Source organism: Microtus ochrogaster, unplaced genomic scaffold (genome assembly GCF_000317375.1).
Source record: "Microtus ochrogaster isolate Prairie Vole_2 unplaced genomic scaffold, MicOch1.0 UNK4, whole genome shotgun sequence".
NCBI lineage: Eukaryota > Metazoa > Chordata > Mammalia > Rodentia > Cricetidae > Microtus > Microtus ochrogaster.
The window spans coordinates 8,954,069-8,975,897 of record NW_004949102.1 but is presented as its reverse complement, the minus strand read 5'-3'; the positions used below and the strand labels follow the sequence as shown (position 1 = coordinate 8,975,897).

Here is a 21,829-nt window from a genome sequence, read left to right as displayed (position 1 = left end):
GTTGCCTACCAAGGCCTGTGGAAGGCAGCTCCAGAATCATCCTGCCTCTGTGTCTTTCAGTTAGAGCATCCCTTTCCTTTTTTTTTTTTTTTTTTTTTTTTTGGTTTTTCGAGACAGGGTTTCTCTGTGGTTTTGGAGCCTGTCCTGGAACTAGCTCTTGTAGACCAGGCTGGTCTCGAACTCACAGAGATCCACCTGCCTCTGCCTCCCGAGTGCTGGGATTAAAGGCGTGCGCCACCATTGCCCGGCTAGAGCATCCCTTTCCATCGTTGTGAAATAGAGAAGCCCTACGTCATGAAGGTGAATAGAGATATTGATAGGTATTTTTTGTTCGTTCATTTATTTGTTTGTTCACTCACACACCAACTATCTCAGTGGCTACTCTGTGGATGGTTCAAGGGTTTGAGAGATATACCCCATAAAGGTGTCTTCATTCCAGCAAGGGGGCACACAGTAACTATGATAACTGAGTACATTGTAGAGTAAGTTATAGGAGAACGGATGCTATGGGATAAGAAAAAAGAGGGCCAGAGAAAGCAGATTTGAAGTGTCAGCAAGGGACCAGGGGTGATTTCAAAAACAAAAGCCCTAGAGAATTCAAGGTGTTACTGAGTGAGGTTTTCTCAACGATGTCTTTCGTTTGTAGTTTCATGCATCCGGCAGGAAGTGGGTATAGAGGGGGTGAGGGAAGTCTGCTTTGTAGCAGGAATACTTCTAAGCTCCCAGAGTTGGATTAGAACTTGAGGCCTCAGTCCACCACCAGAGTTGGCATCTTCTCCCTACGGATAGAGAAGGAGTAAGGGATTGCCTTCCTAAAGTGTTTAACACCACAGCCAGCCTAAGTACTCAGGCCTCATCCCAGATCTGCCTCTGTCTTTGAGCCAACCTACTATATCCTTCCTGGTTCCTTCTCTTCCTTATCAGAGTTAAAAAACCTGTGCTACATCACTTCCCCTGGAATTATACCAGGGAAGTTCCAAATGCTCTGTTTGAACTGAGACTTGCTTCTTTGAAGACAAAGCCTATGTAGATATGGGGGTGTGTTCAAATAAGTGTGCATACGGAGGTGTGTATGTGTGTATGTGCATGTATGGTGTATATATATACATGATGGTTCTGACCACAGTATCTCATACTGGAGTTGGCTTCTCTAGATCGTGCATTTGACAAATGACCACCTATTATGTCGCTGACTCTGGCATTCTGTGGTGTAGTTAGTTTTTTCCCCCTTCATCTGCTTCTGTAGCCTTCATAGCAAGATGTTGGGGCAGAGGCCAGACTTACATCAGCTATAGCCTGTGATGATCAACTGAATAAGTTACCACCTCAGATCTGATGGCTCCAGATGTGTCTTTCTGAGAGAATGGGGGTCCTCTAGTATTCCCGAGCACTCAGCCCTTACCAGGGGCCCTCATCACTACTGCCTCAGTGATACGGCCAGGAAGGTGAGACAGCCAAACTCATGCACTTGAGACTTCCGAGAGGAAGAGCCAAAGCCTAGGTCCTTCCCCTTCCTCCTTAGGTACTTTGCTACCCCTGCCTGCCCTAGCAAAACTTAACTTTGCGCAGTCACTGCTATGCATTTTAATGCATAGAGCCTTCTTCAGATTCTGGGCACATGGGAGGCCAGACCATAGTGCTAAGCCTGACTTAAAAATGGGGTATGCCACCCGCACTACACCATCTGGAGAAGTACAGCCTGACCAAACCTCCAATCTGGCCTCACAGTGGGCTTGCTCCGTGCCTCTGTGTTTGAGATCAACGCTCCACATAGAGACTTAAGCGTGGGACGGGGCACACCTCTAAGTTTAACCCGTACCCCCTCCCCTCCATCACCAGTTCCGCCTCCATCTCCCTGCCTTCCAGGGAAAAATGCAAACAAACTGATTCTCACCTTTTTGTACCTGGGCACAGCCGAACAGCCCTGCAGGTATAGCTGTCCACGGGGAAGCTAGAATAGACTATGCAGGGAGGGAGGAAAAGGGGGAGTGCGGGGGTGGCCCGAGTCTTCAGAGATGAATGGCACTGTTTGCTCATTAGGGAGATTATTTCAAGCAAGACGGCAGCCAGAATGCTCTAGTGCAAGCATCTGCCTGCTACTGGGAGACGATATTTATTGTTCAATCCTTCAATGGATGTAAATAAACAGCCCGGCCCAGATAATGTTCCAATAAACAAACAAGCAGCTGCCAGGAGCTCCCTGGATGGCTGACCTTTGTGGAGGCCACCCTGCTGATGTTTCAATAGCAGTCTGCCTGGCAGCTCAGAAACTCACTTTGCCAGAGATGGAGGTAGGTGCCTCGCTGACTGGTGGATAGGCAGGGGGCCAGAGGCTGAAGGACAGAGGCTGGCTGCCTAGAAAGATTCTGGGCTTGGAGGCAGGTTGGCTAGAAAACTGAACGTAGATAGAGTAGCCGGGACACCCGGAGTAGCAGGTGTGTATGTGTGTCCTTGCTAAGCCACATGGTATGCTCGATGCCGTAACGGAGGTTCCTGTATGGGTCATGAAGGAGTGATGTTCAATTGTTAAGTCCTGGTGTGGCCTCTCCAGTTGTCAATACTGGAGTGCATCTGTGTACTTGGTAGTTAGCCCATTACCGTCTAATTGTCTGGCTGCCACCTTCTCCCCAGCAGATGTAGCTGATATAGCTGGAAGCCTCCAGAAACCTGCTCCCACAGCAACTGTTTGACTGGTTGGTCCTGTGCCATGAGCAGATGTTATATTTATTTTGACTACCATCCAGGGTATTGGGAGTCCTGGTGTGCAGGAGGCATGCCCAGGGTGTGGGGAGAAAGGCAGCAGTATGTACAGTAGAGCCTAGCAAGTGCCAGGCTGGGTTCGAACCAGGGCCTTGCATCTAAGCATCTCGACTTCCTTGACTTGAAGGACGCTGTACCAAGGGTTGATGCTTACAGCCCCAAACATCAAAAACATGAGGACTATGAAACACACTGTCATAGGCTACAGCTCCCTGGGAGATCCTAGTATGTTGTGGTTGGGAAAGACATATGCCTATGGAAACCCCAAGATGATAAATGCCAAGCTAAATTCTTAGCCAAGTTGCTTAGTAACTGTAGAATACAAGTGTAGGGATGAGCACAGTCTCGAATGGCATCATCCAATATGGCAGCCATTACCCACACAGTGAGCACCCAAAATGTACATGTCCCAAATAAGGTGTAAAATATATGTAAAATGTCACTCAGATTTCAATGATTTAGCATCAGAAGAAGTATGTAAAACATCTCATTGATAATTTTGCTGTTAAACATATGTTAATGTAATCATATTTGGAACATACTAGGTTAGATAAATGTTACAATCATTAACTTTACTAGCTTTTTTTTTTCAAAATGACCACTGATAGAAAGTTTTAGTGGCATAGATGGCCCACATTAGTAGTTTACATATTTCTCTTGTTTAATGTTGGTCTAGAACATTCCAGGGATCAGACAGGAAACATTAGGTCTGCTTCATTCATTCCATCCTCGTGACAGTGTTGAAGAAAAATGCCCACATACCCCCCTCTGATATCATTTTCATATATTTAGTTTTGCCTTCTTCCTGCCAGGCTCTTGTAATTTTATGAAGCCATTAGTACCATCAATTTTGCTTCTTTGGTTCAGTGTTTTTAATGACCTAAGAGATTTTGTAACCCATGAAGGGCTTTTAGGTTACCTGCTATGTGTTCTGATCCAAAGTCTCGTGGTCAGATGTGCTGTGTTGAAAGCCCTTTGCCATGCGATCTGTGAGCTACCTGTTTCTTGCTATCACTTGAGGCTCTGCTTACCATCCCTGGTTATACCCCGAACTGTTGTTCAGACTCCCAGGAAAGAACCAGTGGCAGTGTTTAAACACCTCTGTGCTCACAGACCTCGTTGGTATAAACACTCAACCATTCATAAGTCAAGCCTCCTGAAAGGCCAGGCTGGGACCACTTTTCCTCTGCAGAAGCTATCTCAGTCTAGAAAGTCATTCTGCCAATATAGGACATGGAATACATGAACACATCCCTACAAGGGAGAACTCACAGAGAGGGGATATAATTTCCTCATTAGTGTTTGCTTCAGAGACTAACATCCTCCAATATCCAAATTTGCATCCATGACCACCACACAATTGGTCTCCCTACTTTTTATGCCTTTAAATATAACACCCTTCTTTGTGGATCTTTTCACACCACTTAGTACCCACAAGTATCATCTGCATTGTATAAAGTAACAAACCTTGTTTGTTTATGCTGACACTCCAAAAATTTTGGGGTTGCCTTTATACTATGACTGAAGCACAGCCACTGGCCAACAGTCTCCTTCCTTGTCATGGTTTGAGCTGTAGTTGCTGAGCTGGTCATGAGCTCCTAACATCTGAACTATGTTTCTACCTTCTAAAGCCCAGGTGTAGTGGTCAGGAAGATGGCTCTGTGATATCCCATTAAATGCTGCCCTGGGGTACTAGAAGTAGAAAATGTCATACTGGGGTCCCCTTTCTTGATTGTGGTGTCTCTTACCTTAATCATGAGTAGCAACTTAGAGACTGTTGTTGGATTGGTAGAGAGTAGTTTTCATTTACTGAATAATTAATCACAGAATGCCAACCATACCCTACGGTCTATGAGCAAAGCAATAGAGGTGACCTCTGACCTTGAGTCTCACACCTCCTTATAATAGTTCCTCCCTTGCTGTCAGCCACAAAAGACAGTACCTCTTCCTGTCATTCTGTCCCCACTGTTGAGTTTTTTATTAGCCACCAAAGCTTAGAATCATCTTTGAAGCTTCCAGCTCCCTTCTCTGGACCATGCCTTTAAAAAAAAATACTACTAGTGGCAACGCTAGTGTATAGGGAGTTCTCGATTCTATTTCTCCATGCAGAAATGTGTCTTTTCCTGCCTCTAAGTCAGTTCTATGTCTTTGGTCAAACTGCCTGAGATCCCATGGAGACTCATTATTTTAAAATACCTTTGCATGTGGAGCCTTGTCAAAGGCTTTTGGAAAAACTAAGTAACTACGAGGCAAATGCTGAGCCAGCACTCGGGAGAGGCCTGGGTTCTAGTCTAGCCATTGTTTTCCACTGAATTTTGGGCAAGATTCAGATCAGTCCCCATTTCAATTGCTTCATCAGTAAAATGAGAAAGATTGGGCTGATAGTCAACATCATAAAAATTTTACAACTATCCGTTGAGAGAGTGTTCCTGAAGAATACTTTGCAAGGTCTAAAGTAAAAATATAAGGGCTCATTATTTTGAAATTTCACACCATTATCGTCACTCATATGCATATTCTTCCCCCAAAGAACAGCGGTAAAGACTGATTCCTTCACCACCCCCAGGGCAATGTTTGCATAACACAGACTTCTAGGTAGAATGCAAATTTATATTAGCAATAGGATTGAGTTAAGTGTTAGGGTTTGAGGTCCAGTGTAAGGGTTTACTGTGTGTAAACGCATGGAAGCATGGACAATGGAGTTAGTCAGGTCTGGCCGTGACTCCGTGTCCATGTTCACTACATATGCAACCTTGGACAAGTTATTAAGCCTTCCATACATCGCCTGCAAGCATGGACACTATTAATATTGGCTACAGATTTATGGGATGTAAATGCCAGATGTGGTCTGTTCCATGAAGAGTAATTCCTATTTGTCTAGGTAGAGTCTGGAGAGTTGAAAGCTAGTCCATCCTGCCTCAATTTCAGGGCTATTCACCAAACAGTCAATTTTACAATAAACTTTTGCTCATGTCTAGTGTTTAGTTCTCTAAGGGAATAGGTACATGAGTTCTTTTCTTTCTGTAGTTTATAAAGCTGTGATCCGGACTATAGTAGGGGAGAGGAGAAGGGGGGGGGGGATACCTTCCCAGCTGTTCTCCTACTCTGGCAGAATAGGGAGGGTCAGGAACAAAAAATGCCAGGCCTATGAAAATTTGCCTTATTGGTGTCTGTAGGATCCTTGGTTATTCCATATGACATCTACTACATCTGGCATATCACCCTATCCTAAGGGCAGGGAAGTTAGAGGCCGGTAAAAAGGAGCACTCCCAAGGCGCTGAATCTAGCTTCTCATGTGTCTGTCAGGAGCCTAAGAGCCAAGAGCAGCCAGGAAGTTTAGCATCATTCTGTTCCCACTCCAGGGCTCCTCCTGACTGGGGATGAAGCCTGGCTAGGCCACTGGCCACAACCATCACTTCACCTTCAGGCTGGTTCTGCATTGATCTGTTTCATTTTGGTTGAGAAAGTGCCTGGCCAATGTGCCCCCTGACGGCTCAGCGGTGGGTTTCGGAAATGGAGGGTGGGGGTGCCTCTCAGACACTGAGGCATTGCTACCTCAAAGCGGAGCATCTCTCTTCAGGCTGGTTTTCCGGTTGTTGTTGTTTTCATGAGCATAATGGGAAATCAGCAAAGAGGAATCTCAATTACATTTATTTGTTCATTTGAAAATAAATAGTGGTCAAGGGATCACACTCAGAACCACAAAATTAACTAGTATCCGAGTTCAGTGAACTTGGCAGAAATAAAGCATTCTGGTGTATCAGTCGTCACCAGTGGTGATGTCCCCTTCCATCATTTAACTCCTCTGAATAACTCTTTTATTCTCCTTGATCTCTTAAGAGTTGAAAATTATAAGGTAACAATTAAAATGACTGCATAATGGTGGCGCTTGGACCGCAATGTGTTCTTTAGTTTTCTTAGTGGAATCGCTGACGCCCCCCCCCCCCCCGAGAGACGCCTTACAGAGCCTTGTATCAGCAGCAGATCACCAAGTCCTTCCAGTCCATAGACTCTCCCTTAGCCACATCCTCAGCAGGACTTGTCCCCGCTTACATAGATGGTGCTATCCTCGTGGGGTGGGCAGCCTGCTGAATCGATGTGCTTGCATTTCAGGAAACTCAGCAGACTTGGGCCAGAGGCCAGATGAGCACTGCGTCAGGTTGGGAAGCCCAAGTCTTTCCTAGGTTTGTTCTCAATAACGCAGTGTGCGTGGAGGGGGACATCCATTCTGGTGGTTTCCACATTGTCTAAACATTCCTAGGAAGGCCTTGCTGATGGCCCAGGGATCGTGTAGTCATCTAAGCATTCTTAAAAGAGTAAGGATGGCTCATGGCCAAGGCATGTTTTCCTTCCCCGAGACCATGAATAGAACTCCACAATGAGCTGTTTCAGGACCCACCATCTATTTTAAAACCTGAAGTATAAGCTACTAGTTCCTACGGATCAAAGAAGATCAGAGACGGGGAGCTTCGGGGATCGACTCCTTGAGTCTCTTCCAGTGCAGAGCAGTGATATCTGGGTAGAAGTCTCAGTGACTAAACCCACATTCATATATTAAAAATCCTTCTGCTAACAACTGTTAGCCTTTCTTCTTGTTTTTCTTATGTGGGATGATTCCCTCACCTGAAACTGCCTCACTATTCAAGCCCGGATCCTTCATCAGGATACCAGCCCCGTACTCATCTCTAAAGACTAGTACCACCTCAGTTGACTGATCCTAAGGCATAGAAAACAGAGACAAAAACCAGATTCTTTTCAAAGCTCAGCTTGGTCTGCTCCCTCCTTCCTCCATGAGCTTCCATTAGTAGGTCACGGTGGGCTTCTGTCACTTATGTCTTTGATGTTGGACTCTGAGATCTGCAGAGACAGAGCTCCCTGCCTCTCCCTTGACCATTGGGAGTGTCTCTAGGCTAAAGTTGGGTTGTAAGCAATATGAAATCTAAAGCCATTGTAGTGGTTTGAATGAGAAGTCCTCCGTAGTCTTGGACATTTAAAAACTTGATTTTCATTTGGTGATGTTATTTGGGGACCCTTAGGAGGTGTGCCTCTGTCGGAGGAGGTGTGCCTCTGTCGGAGGAGGCGTGTCATAGGAGGTGGTCTTTAAAAGCAAAATACTTCACCCACTGCTGGTTTGCTCTGTCTGCTTCATACGTATGGTTCAAGATATGAGCCCTTGGCTTCCTGCTGCCATGTCTGCCAGCTAATGCTGTACTTCCCTGCCGTCACAGATTTGTCTTTTTCTGTAACCATGAGCCCAGATAAGCGGATCCTTATGCAAGTTGCCTTGGTCATGGTGTTTTGTCACGGTAATAGAAATGTAGCTAAGACATTCACCTCACCTTTCATCTCCCTTTCTCTGCAGATCCGAGTGGATGGGCCCAAGGGCAATGCCCTCCAGTATGAGACTGTGCAGGTGGTGGACCCAGGCCCCGTACTCCGGGACATGGCCTTTTCCAAGGACCACGAGCAACTCTACATCATGTCAGAAAGGCAGGTAAGGCTGTTGAGCTCTGCTCGACATTTGTCTTGCAACGAAACGCTAGCCTGTGGCTCCATAGAAACCTCCAGGAGGCCAGCTGCAGAAAGGTGATTTGATTTATTTGGCTCAGTGTGTTTCCTTTCAATCATGCTGCCTGGGGACTAGGGCTGGGTCTGTTCTAACAGGAGTGGAATATTTGAAATAGGAAAATATCCACAGGTCTAGAACAAATCCACTGGCTTTGAAATGATGGGGTGGCTAGGCTCAAAACCAACATTTGCTACCTTAAAGAAAAACTCTTAAGTTAGAATCTCAAGTTCTAGGTCAGATTTCCCTACACAACAGATAACTACCTGTCAAAGTCACCTTTCTGGTCCCAAGAGGTTTGTGCGATGGCAAAGATATTTCTGTAAGAAACCGAGGTAAGTGAGCATCATAGAAGAGCCAGATGGATGAAGGTTCGGAGAACAGACAGTGCCTTGAAGTGAGATAATATATTGTGTGCCCTGAGCGCTCCTGTGTAGCTCCAACCTTGTGGGACCTCTAGAACATCACATGAACGCCAATCCATGGACAGATAGGGCATAGGGGTGATTGTTGGCTGAAACTAAGTAGGACTTAGCAATATTGGATTTGGTTCTGGAGTTTAGCCAAGTGCTAAGTAAGTTGATCAGGGGTTCTCAGTGCAGACCAGAGACAATGTCATATAATTAGAGAGGTTTCCTACAGTCTTCTTCCTCACTGCTCAGAGTCTTACTTTCCACAGTATATCCCAGAACCCCAACGGTGGGTAGGCACTGCTGGACCTCTGCCCTATTATTTCTAGGAGGTCATATTGGAAGCTGTCCATCTAGTTCATGAATATGGATGCCTTAGCACTGAGTGATGAGGCCGTGGCCATGAGGGACAGCTCTCTCTCTCTCTCTTATTCCTCTTCATCAGTGCGCCTGAACTCTCTGGAGGACCTTGCTGACAGAGTCTAGATTGTTCTGCCTGTCCCAGCGCCACAGAGTGAGGGAGATGAATTCTACATTATGCCGCCCACAGTACTTGTATATTATGTCCTGGAAGCCTACAGTAGCCCCAGCCCTCTTTAGGAGCCTGATGACATCTCTCAGTGGGGGTCTCTGGATCTGCCAGCTTCAGCAAGACAGGGACTCATTGTGGTGCCCTTCGGAGGCCACCATGGCTTGGGGATGGTGAAATGTTTTGGATACAACTGGGATGGAACGAGCAGCTGGTGATGAATCCATCCCCTATCTGCGTTTTTTGCTTTTCTTAGTGTGATGCCCCACTCCTCACTCTCTGCCTAATTCCACGGCCGTAGGAGATGGAGAGGGCTTTCTTTGATGGAACTGAATTCATTAAAGAAGGCCCAAGACCTGACTATGACAGAGAACATTTCAACATGCCTGGCCTGATCTGAAATCCGGAATTTCAAAACCTGGGAGTTAAACCATGAAAGCTAAACCGCTAGTGTAAAATGATCAGCCCTCTGATAGCGCTGAGCATGCGTACGCCTCTGCCTTTGAAGAATCCAGCTGAAGACTTACTTGGCTCTGTTCTCATCCAGCGCTGCTTTCTTCAGAGTGTTCCCTCTCCACTCAGGTTTGCTGATGAGACAAGCTGGGCACCTGATTGTGACATACTAGTCGGGAAATTAAGACAGGAGTGAGAAGGCCAGATGTTCGTCCATTTTGGAGTTGCACTTCACAGATACCCCAAATCAAAACCAGAGGTCCCATTGCCTGGGTCAGCACTAGTGTCCGATGGGTTGGCAGATTTGTTGTGTAGGACAGTGGCTAAGGGCGCAGGTCCCACAACATCTGAATACAGTAGTTGCTTATCATTGCTGTGACCAAAACACCTGACAGGAGCAGCGTGAAGGTGATTTTATAAAGTGGTGCAAAAGATATAGTACATTAAAGCAGAGAAGACCGGAGAGTGTCAGTGCGTAGAACTTGAGCGGCTTGCTCATATTGGAGTAACAAACAGGAGGCCCAGAACTCAGGCTAGATGTGAGAGTTAGATTCAAAGACCTGATTCCAGTCATCTGTGTCCACTGGCTTAGCCCCGTGTCCCAAATAGCCAATAACCTCTCCAACCAACGCCACCATTTGAGGACCATGTGTTCAAACACATGAGCCTGTGGGCACATTGTACACTCAAACTGCGACACTGAGCATCAGCCCTGACTATCCCATTTGCTAAACAGAGTGTCATGTAAGTTCTGGAGCTCAGAAAGGACCAGCATCCTCTACTGTTATCCAACAGCCATGTGCCAAACATAAGTGAGGTGACACTTAGGATACTCTCAGCTATGAGGTCAGTCCCTGGATTTCCAGCCAGACCCATCCTTAACTGGCGGGCTGACCCTAGACATACCGTTTGAGTTCCCTGTTCTGATTTGCTTTCTCTGGTACTGTGATGAAACACTGGCTGAAACAACTTTGGGGAGGAGAGGATTCATCTCCACCCTTGTTGGAAAGGTGGAGTCTACCATTGATGGAAGCCAAGGCAGGGACTCAAGGCATGAAGTGAGGCTGAAACCATGCAGATACGCTGCTCACTTGTCTGCTTTCTATGGTTTGCTCAGCTTGCCTTCTTAGCCGTCTCAGGACCATCTGACCAGGGGTGACACTGCCCACAGTGGGCTAGAGCCTCACACATCAGCCATTAACCAAACTTTCCTCAGGAAGATGGCCATGGGCCAATCTAATGGAGACAGTTCCTCAGTCGGGTTCCCTCTTCCCCTGTTGACAAGTTACTGGCACATTCCCTGTCTTGGCTTTGTCATCTGGAATCTAAGGGTAACAGTGATGAGCTACTTCACTTGAGAGCTTGAATAATCCAGGAGTGACATGTGCTAGTCTTCAGATTACTATTTTTTTTCTTCGGGTGAGTAAATACCTAAATATGCCTGAATGAGCTAATGACATGAAATACCAAGGAGTCAGTCCTGAGAATCCATGTTTTTTTTCTATAAAGCCTCCACTAATGTATAGTTGAGGGTCATGCACCATATGGACTCTCTTGCATCATCCAGCTCTGCTATCTTGATATAAAGCTGCCATTGATAGCACAGAAGCAAACAGGTGTGGCTGTGCACAGTGCCACCTCGTTCATTGAAATGAGTTGCAGGCAATAGTCTTACAAAATTCCTAAGTGGGAATATGTTGAAGGAGTCCCCTAGCACTGGTACCTTGGCAGAGCTATTGTGGGAAGAGGTTCAGAGAAATTTAGGAAACAAAGTCTTTGCCTGTGTGCTTCAAAGCTAAGAAAAGCTAGTCTGTCTTTGGATTGTTGCATCTAAGGTCCCTCAGCACCCTGGAATTCCTGTTACCTCTGTAGTTCCTGCTTCTTGATTTCTACCTGGTCCCTCCTCCTCTCTCCTTTGTCTCCTTAATGTTATATTACTCCTTAATGATGATGATCAGTCCCATGGCTTCACATCTTATCTGGTGCTCTCCACCCAGCTCTTCTCACACAGCTGCTTGCCTTTTTAGGCATCTTCACGTACGTACCTTCCATATGCTTTCAACTTAACGTGCCCAAGGCAAGATTCGTCATCTTCCTCCACAGCTTTCCTCACCTGTCGTAATCCCTATCTTAGTTCATAGCAACGAAATCATCCAACTAAAAACCTTATATCACCTTTGACTTCTTTTTTTAACCCATGATTCTACATTCCAACATATCAGAAAATTTATTGGTTCTAAAATATTTTCAAAATATAATTTTCCATGTCACTGCCACCTACAACCCTGGATCAAGTCTTATATTTTCAATAGACCCCCGTCTACTTTCTCTGTAACCACGTGTTTTCCCAGGCTTTGTTCAAGGCATATAACCCAATTTCTTGAAGTTTAATAGAACATGCTGTCATGTTCTGTACCAGCAAATCCTTCAGCCCCGATGAGAACCCAGAAGTCCTGTGTATCCCTTTTATTCATTCGTCTGGTGGTTGTTTATTTGTTTATTTATTTATTGAAGCAGGGTATTGTATCCCACCTGGTGCTTGACCTGCTTGAACTTGCTACGTAGCTAAAGATGACCTTGGACATCTGATTCCCCCCTCCCCCGCCTCTATTTCCCAAATGCTGGAGTTGTAAGCATGCTATTGTTCTAGTTTCATTTATGTTGCTAGGGAAAAAAAAAATACTCAGACAAAAACCACTTAGGGAAAGGGGGTTTATTTGATTTACAATTTCAGGTACTAGTCCATTATGTGGGGAGGTCACAGAGGCAGGAACTTCAAGTGCCATATTATATCTGCAGTAGAGGCCAGAGATAGATAAATAAATACATGCCTGTTTGACTGCTTGCCCGAATCTTAATTTCTCCATGCTTACAAAGCTTAGGACCTTCTAAGTAAGGAATAGTTCTGCCCACAGTGGGCTGCATCTACCTACATCAATTAAGGCAGTCAAGATAATCCCCTACAGACATTCCCATGGGCCAACACAAAGATTCTCCCTGAGAATCTTTTCCCAGGTCATCCTCGATTTTCTTAAGTTGTCAGTTAAAGGCAACCCTTACAGCTACTGTTCCTGGTGAGACTTTGTATGTTCCATGTTCTAGAAATAGCTAACCTCATCAACCCCTATCTCCCTCTGCTCTCCACACCCGCTCTGCAAAACTCAGGGCAGGGCAACTGTTCCAGAGAAAGACGTGCCCCCAGGTGACAGCTGCTGCTATGACAGGAATTCTCCTGCCTTGGGGTCTTTGCTCTGATGATTCTCAAGCCTGAAGTTGTCTCCAGACAGCTGCAAGTTGACGCTCTTCCAAGCCTTTGTCCAGGAAGTTCTCCTGAGCTCCCCAGATAAACTCTAACCCACTGTCCACCAGATCAGGAACTACCAACCCCCTACATTCCTCTAATTCTATCCAAGAAACTTGGTCCCTCGTGTTTACTTCCCATGCCTGTTGTGCCTGTTATTGACTTACCTATCTTTCTTGTTTAGAGTGTAAGCACCACGAGAATAGAGATGTTGCTAGGTTTCATCTTTTTAGTTCTTGTATGTCTGTGGGGCTCATTCTCATGCCTTTGCCAACCTCTTGAGAAAGCCTGAGGACGTTTCCCCTTGAAGTTTAGAGAGAGGCTCAGACCGCAGCACTCATTTTGAATGTATGCAGCATGAGAGAATGTTTTATCTTTTTAGTTCATGTATGTATCATAGCCCCCCTAACAGTATCTGGTACGTAAGAATGCAATGTATATGTGTTAAATGGATAAAAGAATGGACAAACAGCTTCAGAAGTCTATAGCCTTGAGTTTCTTGTTTCAATTATGTTGCTCTAGACACTAAAAACCTGGCCATAAAACACCTCAGGGTCTACATTTCCCAACCCCATGAGCTGGGCAGACTCACTCCTAAACCCAGTGCAATGGCCGTCTGAATCACAGCCCACTTTAGAGTGAAGGACCTGTATCCAAGGGAGCTAATGGAGAACCCGCGCCAGAGGAGCTGGTAGTGGAGGTGCCAGCTGTGCTCCACCACATCTGTTTAGAGACACCCTTCCAAGCCTCATTTGGAGCTTTTGCAATTGCAGGCAAGGCAGCAGCCTAAAGGAACTTTTGTTTCTGGTGCTGTGTCTAATACAAGATGCTGTGTCTCATGCAAGAGCCGGAGGAGGCAGCCTGGTGAGCTGTGGAGAGACAGGGGAGAGTCTGGAGGTTGTGAGCAAGCTGGCTGAGTTCTCCTACCACCAAAGCTTTCCTGGTCCTTGTGGCATAAAACCCGACTTCTAGACTTGGGCTTTTCACTCCTTTCTGTGAAGCTGCCCAAGATCATTTTGTGACCCTTTCCTCTGCTTCCCTTGTGCCAGCCTATACTGTATCCCTGAACCTGTACATTTCCTTAGCTGTAGGACCTTTGCTGTCTCTGCATGCCCCACTAGGCATCCTTGGCTGTTCCTTCTTGTGCTGCGGACTACCCATCTAAAGCCGAGTCGCTATCCAACATCAGCATCATGGCTCCTTCCTGTCATTCTACTTCCTTCCATTGCCTACTGGCCTGAATATTCCCTATCGACTTACTTTTTTTTCTCGGTTCTTTGGCGTGAGAAGCTCCAGAGGGTAGGGACCTTGTCACTCTTGTGTCTGGAACCATGGGAGAATGCTTTTCTCAGAGTCCCAGAAACCCTCTTAGTTCATGTGGGGTTGATGTCAGGGATGAGCCTTGGGTCTAGCTGACTCCTGGTAAAGCACAGCCCTTCTCTTGAGGCCTGGGACACTAAAAACAAAAATGAAATATTAAGCCCTGACTTTGGGGTAAGACCCAGGGAGTATTGGTTCTGTGAGCTATTCAGCAGCTCCAGCATGTCCCTGCTGGGCCTGAGGAATTTTTTATTTTGGTCATTTAGTGAGAGACTAATGCAACAATGGATACTCTCTTTTCTAAATGGTGCCCATCCTCACTTTCCCCAGGATCCTTTTGTGATGTTAACCTCTGCTGCCTCCACCCCATGTATGATACATTGTATTCCACACCAAGGATATATTGTATTCCACTAAGCTGGGGAAAGATTTTATACCGATTTTGCCCTTGTGGCGCACCATACAGAAATCCCAGAGTCTTCTCGCTGCTGTTTGAAGCTCCCCCCGATTCCAGACAACCTCTCACCATGGGCCAGCTCTCAGTGTGAGGCAGGATGGTAGGATGCTAGTGGTAAAATCTCATGAAAACAGAGGAAGAGAACGAGGTGGGTGGTGATCATACCTATAGAAGACACCTGGGTATCATAGGCACCTGCGCTCTTTCCTGGCTCTGTAACTCCAGCTAAGTTACTAGACTCCTCAGTCACTTATTCACTGGGAACTCATCAATGATTTACTGAGCACCTGCTGTGAACCAAGCTCCCTCGCGATCTTACGAACTCTGTGCGTTGAGGCGCCAAGGTCTTCTTCTTTGAGTAGAATACTTTCTGGAAAGCGAAGGGATGAGTGAATGGCTTCTGTCAGATAACAGTGAGCACACCGGAGAACTGAACGGATTTGAGAGTAAAGCAATGACTCGGAGAGCCACAGAAATCTGCTCTTTGAAAGACAATCCCCAGGGAACGGTTCCTGGGGAAGGACCTTCTGAGCCAAAGGCAGTATAAAATGAGGTGGCAGGAGGGGACAGTCATGGGAAGAGCCATCCAGGCAGGGAGGAACATAGCGAGCTCCGAGGTCCTGAGAACATAGAAGGGTTGCAGGGAGAGTGGAGGGTGGTGGGGAGGCCATGGCAGAGAGAGAGGGGCACATTTGGGACACACAGGAACTAGGTGGCCATCTTTGTAATCAACAGGACCAATCTGTACATTCAGTGAGGATTAAATGAGCTACATCGAGAAAACGCTGGTCTTGACATCTGGTAGCCAGACAGCAGTGAGCAAAAATGGGCGCCTTGTTTGATTGTTTGCAAATTGTGCTGTCAGAAGCCAGGACCTGGTTTCTGTTCTCTCACTCAGTGGGCTCCTGTCCCTTATTCAGCCACCACTGCTCCTTTAGAGTGGATGTACGCTCACTGCCGGGTGTCAATGTCATTTCACCACTGTATTCCTGACTCTTTCTATGTCATTTCTGTCTCTCTCAAATTTCCCTTTTATTCTCCACAGTTCTAAGCACCACTCTGTTGCATGTGTATATATGTGTAGGAGCACGGGCAACACCTTGTTTCTGTCTATCTCTGTCAGCTTCCTCCTTGCTGGGTGCATACATGTGCATGTGTGTGGTATGTGTCTACTGGACCTCCTTAAATGTGGAGGGAATATCTACACCATTAGGGAATTACTGTGTGATTAAAAAAATCTGCCAAGATGATGGGAGGGACTTGCAAGGAAATGTCAGCAAGGCAAATCAAAGAGGAGATGAGGTGACAGAGCCAGGAATTCTGGGGTCATAGAATGACCCCAACAGGAGTAGAAGCATCTTCTGCTAGTTAATGCAGAAGGCTCCAGAAAGAGAGAGATTTCTCTACCACGTTTACTGTCTCTGCCATCCCACATCACAGCCCTTCCCTGTCTGAGATCCAAGGGTCCCCAACACATGTCCCCAGTAGCTAGAGACTTGCTTTCCATATCCAAACCAACACCATCTTTTATGGTATCCTTTATTTTACTAACTTCTATAAAGTGGATGGCATCCAGGTATCTGAGATACCCCTAAGCCTATCTTAACTCCTGGAAAATGAAACTACCCCCAGAGAATAAAACACTGGAGGTGCAGTCCTGCCTGGCTTCCTCCAACACAACCCAATAAGCAAACCTTTGAGACTGTTCACCCAGGACTCACTCAGCAGAGAGTCACAAAGCACCTACTAGGTGCTAAACACTAGCCAAAGTATCTATCCCCTTTGGAGGGATAGATGGATAGCCTTGATTTTTTAGCAAGAAGCAGCAGCCAAAAAGAGATGAACATAATTCATACCTCACCAGAGTAACTTAGCAGGTGATAAGGGCTGCAGAGGAAAAAAACGAGGCAGAAAGTTAGACTCATAGTCCTGGTAGGAGCAAAGATTGTTATTTGACAGTGTTCAGAAAAGGATGTCCGAGAACAGACAACATCCAAAAACGTAAAGACAGGCAGCTCCACGCCCTTCCCCCTTCTCTGCTTGACATTTCTAACATTTCTTTTAGGTCCCTTGCCTGAAATTTAAGATTCAGAGATGATCAGGCTTTCTTGAAGGAGGGAACTAGTGAGGGGGTGCCTTTTGACTGTGGCTTTACCCCATACGGAGAATTTCTGAGGGAAACATGGTTCAAGGAGAAGGTGGTACTCTAAGGTCAAGAGAGGGCTGTGGGTCTGGAGAGGTGACTCCGGGTAAGAACAACTGCTGCTCTTGCAGAGGACATGGGTTCATTCCCAGCATCTACATGGAGCCTCGCAGCCACCTGCAACTCCAGCTCTAGGAGAGTCAATGGCCTCATCTGGACTTCATAGGCACCAGGAACACAAGCAGTACATGGGCATGCATGTAGACAAAATAGAATAAAATAGAAGTGTTTGTTTGTTTGTTTGTTTGTTTGTTTGTAAAGAAAGGTCTATGCCACTCAGGGCTTAGAATACAAAAGCCTATGGTATTTCTGTCAAGAACGTCCCCATATTACAAGGACATGACCGCATTTTTTTTTGTGCCTCAGTGTCCCTAGAAATATTTTGAGTGTATCTAATATGACCTGTCACAATCTTAAAACTGGCATTAAGTGTGGCAATCTTGGACACTAATTAGGTGGGAAATGCTAGTGTGGGGGCTAGATTGTTTTTTCAGTTGAAGGTACTAGGCTCCTGAAGAAGTGGTCCCCACTCTCTTAGCACTGAGTCTCCTGGATCCTCTCACCTAAGGTGTGTTTGACAGTGATGCTGCCACTATCTCTCCAGCATCCTTCTCGTTCCTGTGGGGGACCAAGATGTCAGTTCTGGTTTGTCTGGATGCCTGACACTGTGACAAGCTGGTTTGGACATTTGCTCCTGGCACCCAGACTGGGCCGTGTCTGATAGCTCCTGGGAGTGTGAACTTGAAATGTAGGCTGCAAAGTGAGTGACAGGAAGCGGAGCCACCTCGGGCAGTCACTAAGAGAAAAGCTGTTGCAGCAAGTCTTCTACTTTCACTCAAGTGGAAGCCTTCCTGTTGGTCTCTAACGGATCCCAAAGGCTCGCGTGTGCCATTGCTGAGATCTTCTCTCTTCCACCTTCCTTCTCAATCAACAAAGAACGTCTTCATTTTACAATTACAAAGCCTCAGCGAGCCAGAGGAAAGGCAATTACCTTTTCCAATTTCCTACAAACCTCGGTGCTGGCATCCTGGATTTCCCAATGTGCCCTAGCCCTTGGAATAGGAACATTCCCAAGACTCTCTGATGGAACATTGTCCTCCAACCTGCTTCCCACCCAGGACTAGCTAGCAGTCTTTCCAGAATCACACAAGTAAACAGAAGCAAGAGTCAGGCTGGAATTAAGTTCTTTGTAGTAGCAAGCAATGCTGTCAGTCTTTAGCTTCTTGGCAGGGAAGCTATACACACTACTTTCAGAACACACCTTAGAAGGTAAGAGGAGTCCCCAGGGATGGTGAGGCAGGGTGAAGAGGTGAGAGTCGGTAGATTAAGATTCACCCCTTTTTCCTAGACAAGGTGGCCCCTTAATTTGGTCTCTGTTGGCCCTGGACTGGTACAAGTTGGGGCTAGATCCTTTTTACAACATCTAGAGTACCTTGATATATACAGAACCCCAGGAAGAACCAACTTCATCCTGCCAGAGATAGGAAGGGAAGCACCCCCCCATACTTTCCCAACAAATATGTTTCTAAGTGGCAACTCACGTAGTAGAAAGTCACTTAACATCTAAACATGAGAAGTTTTGTTAACTTCTTTTATAAGAAAGCATGGCTCTTACACTATTCAAAGAGGTACCCAGAAGGCAGAAGTGTGTATTAACTGGACACCATGAGGGTTCATGACTAGACCATGAACTTGGCTTTTCTTCCAGGCCTTCACTTCTCACCACCTCTACTGACCAGAGTGAATTGTTCAAGCAGTTTATGCTCTGGTTTCTTGATGTTTTGGTTATGAGTCTTGGCCGTCAAGGGCTGAGCTACTGCTCTAGTCCATCCTAGCCATTATTATCATTATTATCGAAGGCTGTATTATTAGGGGCAAGACACCTGAACAAACTTCTGCTTGAGACTGAAGCCAGTTCAGTTCCAGGTACCAACTGCTCTGCAAAAGCCTTGCTTCCTTCAAAATCCCTCGGAAAATCCCAAGGTGTAGTCTTCCTTCATACCACTGAGCAATGCCTTCTAGGATGTACAGGAATCAAGACCTTGGGATCCTGCTCCATCAGACAAAGCTACGTCACCTCAATGGAGCTTTGTGGATATTCCTTTGTTATTCTTCCCATTCCAGGGAAGGCATTTTAATACATTGAATCCAGTCCCACTGGATTCTTAAAGTTTATCTAAAACTGGTAAGCTGTATTAGTGTTCACTTCTATGGCCAAAATACCTGACAGAAAATAAGAAAGGAGAGGTATGTTTTGGCTTATGGTTTCACAGAGCTCAGTCCGTGTTCATTCCGTTCCATGTGCTTGGGCAGGGGAGCAATGTCAGCAGAACAGTGTGGTGGAGGAGAGCTATGCATTTTCTGGAGGACCAGGAAACACACAGGGTAATGGGAAGTAGGAAGGATAATATATCCACCTAAGGACTAACCCCTAAGGACTGACTTCTTCCAGCCAAGCCCCACCTCCTGGTTTCCAAATCCTTCCAAAATATTACCACCGGCTCGATGGAGAACCAAGCATTTAAAACGTGGGCTTGTGGGAAGCACTTCAAAGTCAAACCATAATCACAGCCGAAAGGAGTGGCTGAGTTCTCATCTTCTAGGACATCCAGATAGATGGGGAGATGGCCTGTTCCCCTCCCTCTGTCTTGGAACAAGATAGTATATGAAGGCAAAGCACAGGCAGACCAGGGAGGGATGTGAAAACAGATGAGATGAGAATCCTAAATGTTTATCGAACAGGTAGGTTCTGTAAAGGAATATGACACATATATGTATATTTATATAAAAATTACTAAAATGGCTTCCATGGTAAAGGGTGAGTAATCCAATGGCCACCTGCATCCTGGCAAGGTTAAGAATGAAGTCAGTGTTCTGTGTTCTACCTTAGCAGTCCCAATCTGGTACTGAAGGTCAGGAAATTTCATAGAAAGCTGTTGATCTTCAGTGAATGTTGAAAGTCAAAGAAGCTGAAGCTAAAGTCTTATGTCTATGAAGGACAGCAACAGCAGCAGCAGCAACAGGGATAGATACCTTAGGCGGCAAGAAGTTAAGGCAAGCAGACAAGCAAAACCACATTGTTCTTCCTTTTTAGCTGAGCCAGGCATCTTTGGGAAGGGTCCCTTCCCCTCAGTTAATCCTTTCTGGAAGTGCCCTTCCAGATATACTCAGAAGCGTGTCTCTCAGCAGATTCCAGAAGCCATCAAGTTGACAATCGGGATCAGCCATCGGGGCTGATGACTGGAGCAAGTGTCGACAGCTTTCTCTCTACTCCTGAGCTCCATTAAGCATCTGTCCCTGGCAATTGCCCTGACAGTCATTCCTTCTCTTAATTTGGTGTCAGCATCCTGGTACTCCAGTTCTCCTGAAGTGCCATTTTTAAAGACAACCACCTGGGATGCTACGTAATGCATCACAAAAGGTGACTGCCATGTGGGCACACAGGGCCCTGGGCTGTGTGGCTGCCACCTCACCTCCTGCTCTGTGACGATTACACAGATTATTTTTTGTGTGTGTGTTTGGGCTTGGTGAGTGTGTTAGTCAGCTTTCTGCTGCTGTGGCCTGTAAGAACCAACTCAAGGCAGAGAATTTTATTTTGACTCAGTACTACAGGTTTGGTCCATAGTCACTTGACTTCATTGTCTCTTGGACTATGGTGATGCAGAACACGATGACAGGGAACAGATAGTAAAGCAAAAACACTCACTTAATGGTAGTTGAGAAGAAGGCATGGGAGCAGGGGAGGGATTGGGGACAAGAAATAGCCTTTAAAATGCCTTCTCCTATGGCTTTCTTCCTCTAGGCTCTACCAGCTCACATTTCTGCCATGTCCCTCTTGCCTATTACTATGAATCCATCAGTGAATTTGTCTACTGATGAGATCATAGTCCTCCCTGTCTAGTCACTCTTGAGGGGCCACACAGTGAACATTGCTGCACTGGGGACCAAGCCATCAAAACATGAGCTTTGGGAGGGGCACATTTCCAATCAAACCCATAACAGAAAGAGAAATGACACCAGCAGGATCCTTTATCTCCCCTGTTATAAGGACACTGGCCTGGATCCTGAAGCTCTTGAGATATCACGGGGTCTATCGGGAGCTTGGGTGACTAATTCACTTTCTTACCCAAGGCTCCAAGTTTGGGAAGTTAATGCACACGCCCAAGCCTTGCTCTCCCTATCCTCTCTAAAAGGAAGTAATGAAATTCCATGAGTTCTGATTGACTGGTAGCGGAGTTCTCTAGATACAAGACCAGCAATCTTAGATCCTTAAGTACACCGTGTACTCAGTTTGAATATTGACGGGATATTTTCCAAAGTAAATAGGTGCTGTTAATGTATGCCATTGTTCAAGATGACTGCATGGCATTCATGTTGCAGTGCGACTTTACCAAATGCAAAATAATAATAAAAGTGTATTCTTCCTCCTTCTGCTCCTCATTTGGACCTTGGGAGCTCAGTCTGGTGCTCCAATGTGGGTCTCTGTCTCTATTTCCATCCATCGCCAGATGAAGGTTCTCACTCAGGATAGTGTTTTCTATTTCCATCCATTTGCATGCAAAATTCAAGATGTCATTGTTTTGTACCGCTGAGTAGTACTCTAATGTGTATATATTCCACACTTTCTTCATCCATTCTTCCATTGAAGGGAATCTAGGTTGTTTTCAGGTTCTGGCTATTACAAATAATGCTTCTAGGAACATAGTTGGACAAATGAGGAACAGAAGTAGGGAGAAAATGAGTAAGGAAGTCAGGACCACGAGGGGTGCACTAACCCACTGAGACAGTGGGGCTGATCTATTGGAAGCTCACCAAGGCCAGCTGGACTGG

The 21,829-nt window shown here is 45.9% G+C and overlaps 1 protein-coding gene across 2 annotated transcripts in view; it reads left to right on the top strand.

Moving 5' to 3' along the window:
• Plxna4 (plexin A4) overlaps positions 1–21,829 on the top strand; it is a 460,336-nt gene that overhangs the window by 276,666 nt on the left and 161,841 nt on the right. For both annotated transcript variants that reach the window (XM_013353255.2, XM_026788585.1), the window contains exon 4: positions 8,123–8,254. In XM_013353255.2, the coding sequence (XP_013208709.2) occupies positions 8,123–8,254 (132 nt within the window). The remainder of the gene's footprint in view (positions 1–8,122; positions 8,255–21,829) is intronic.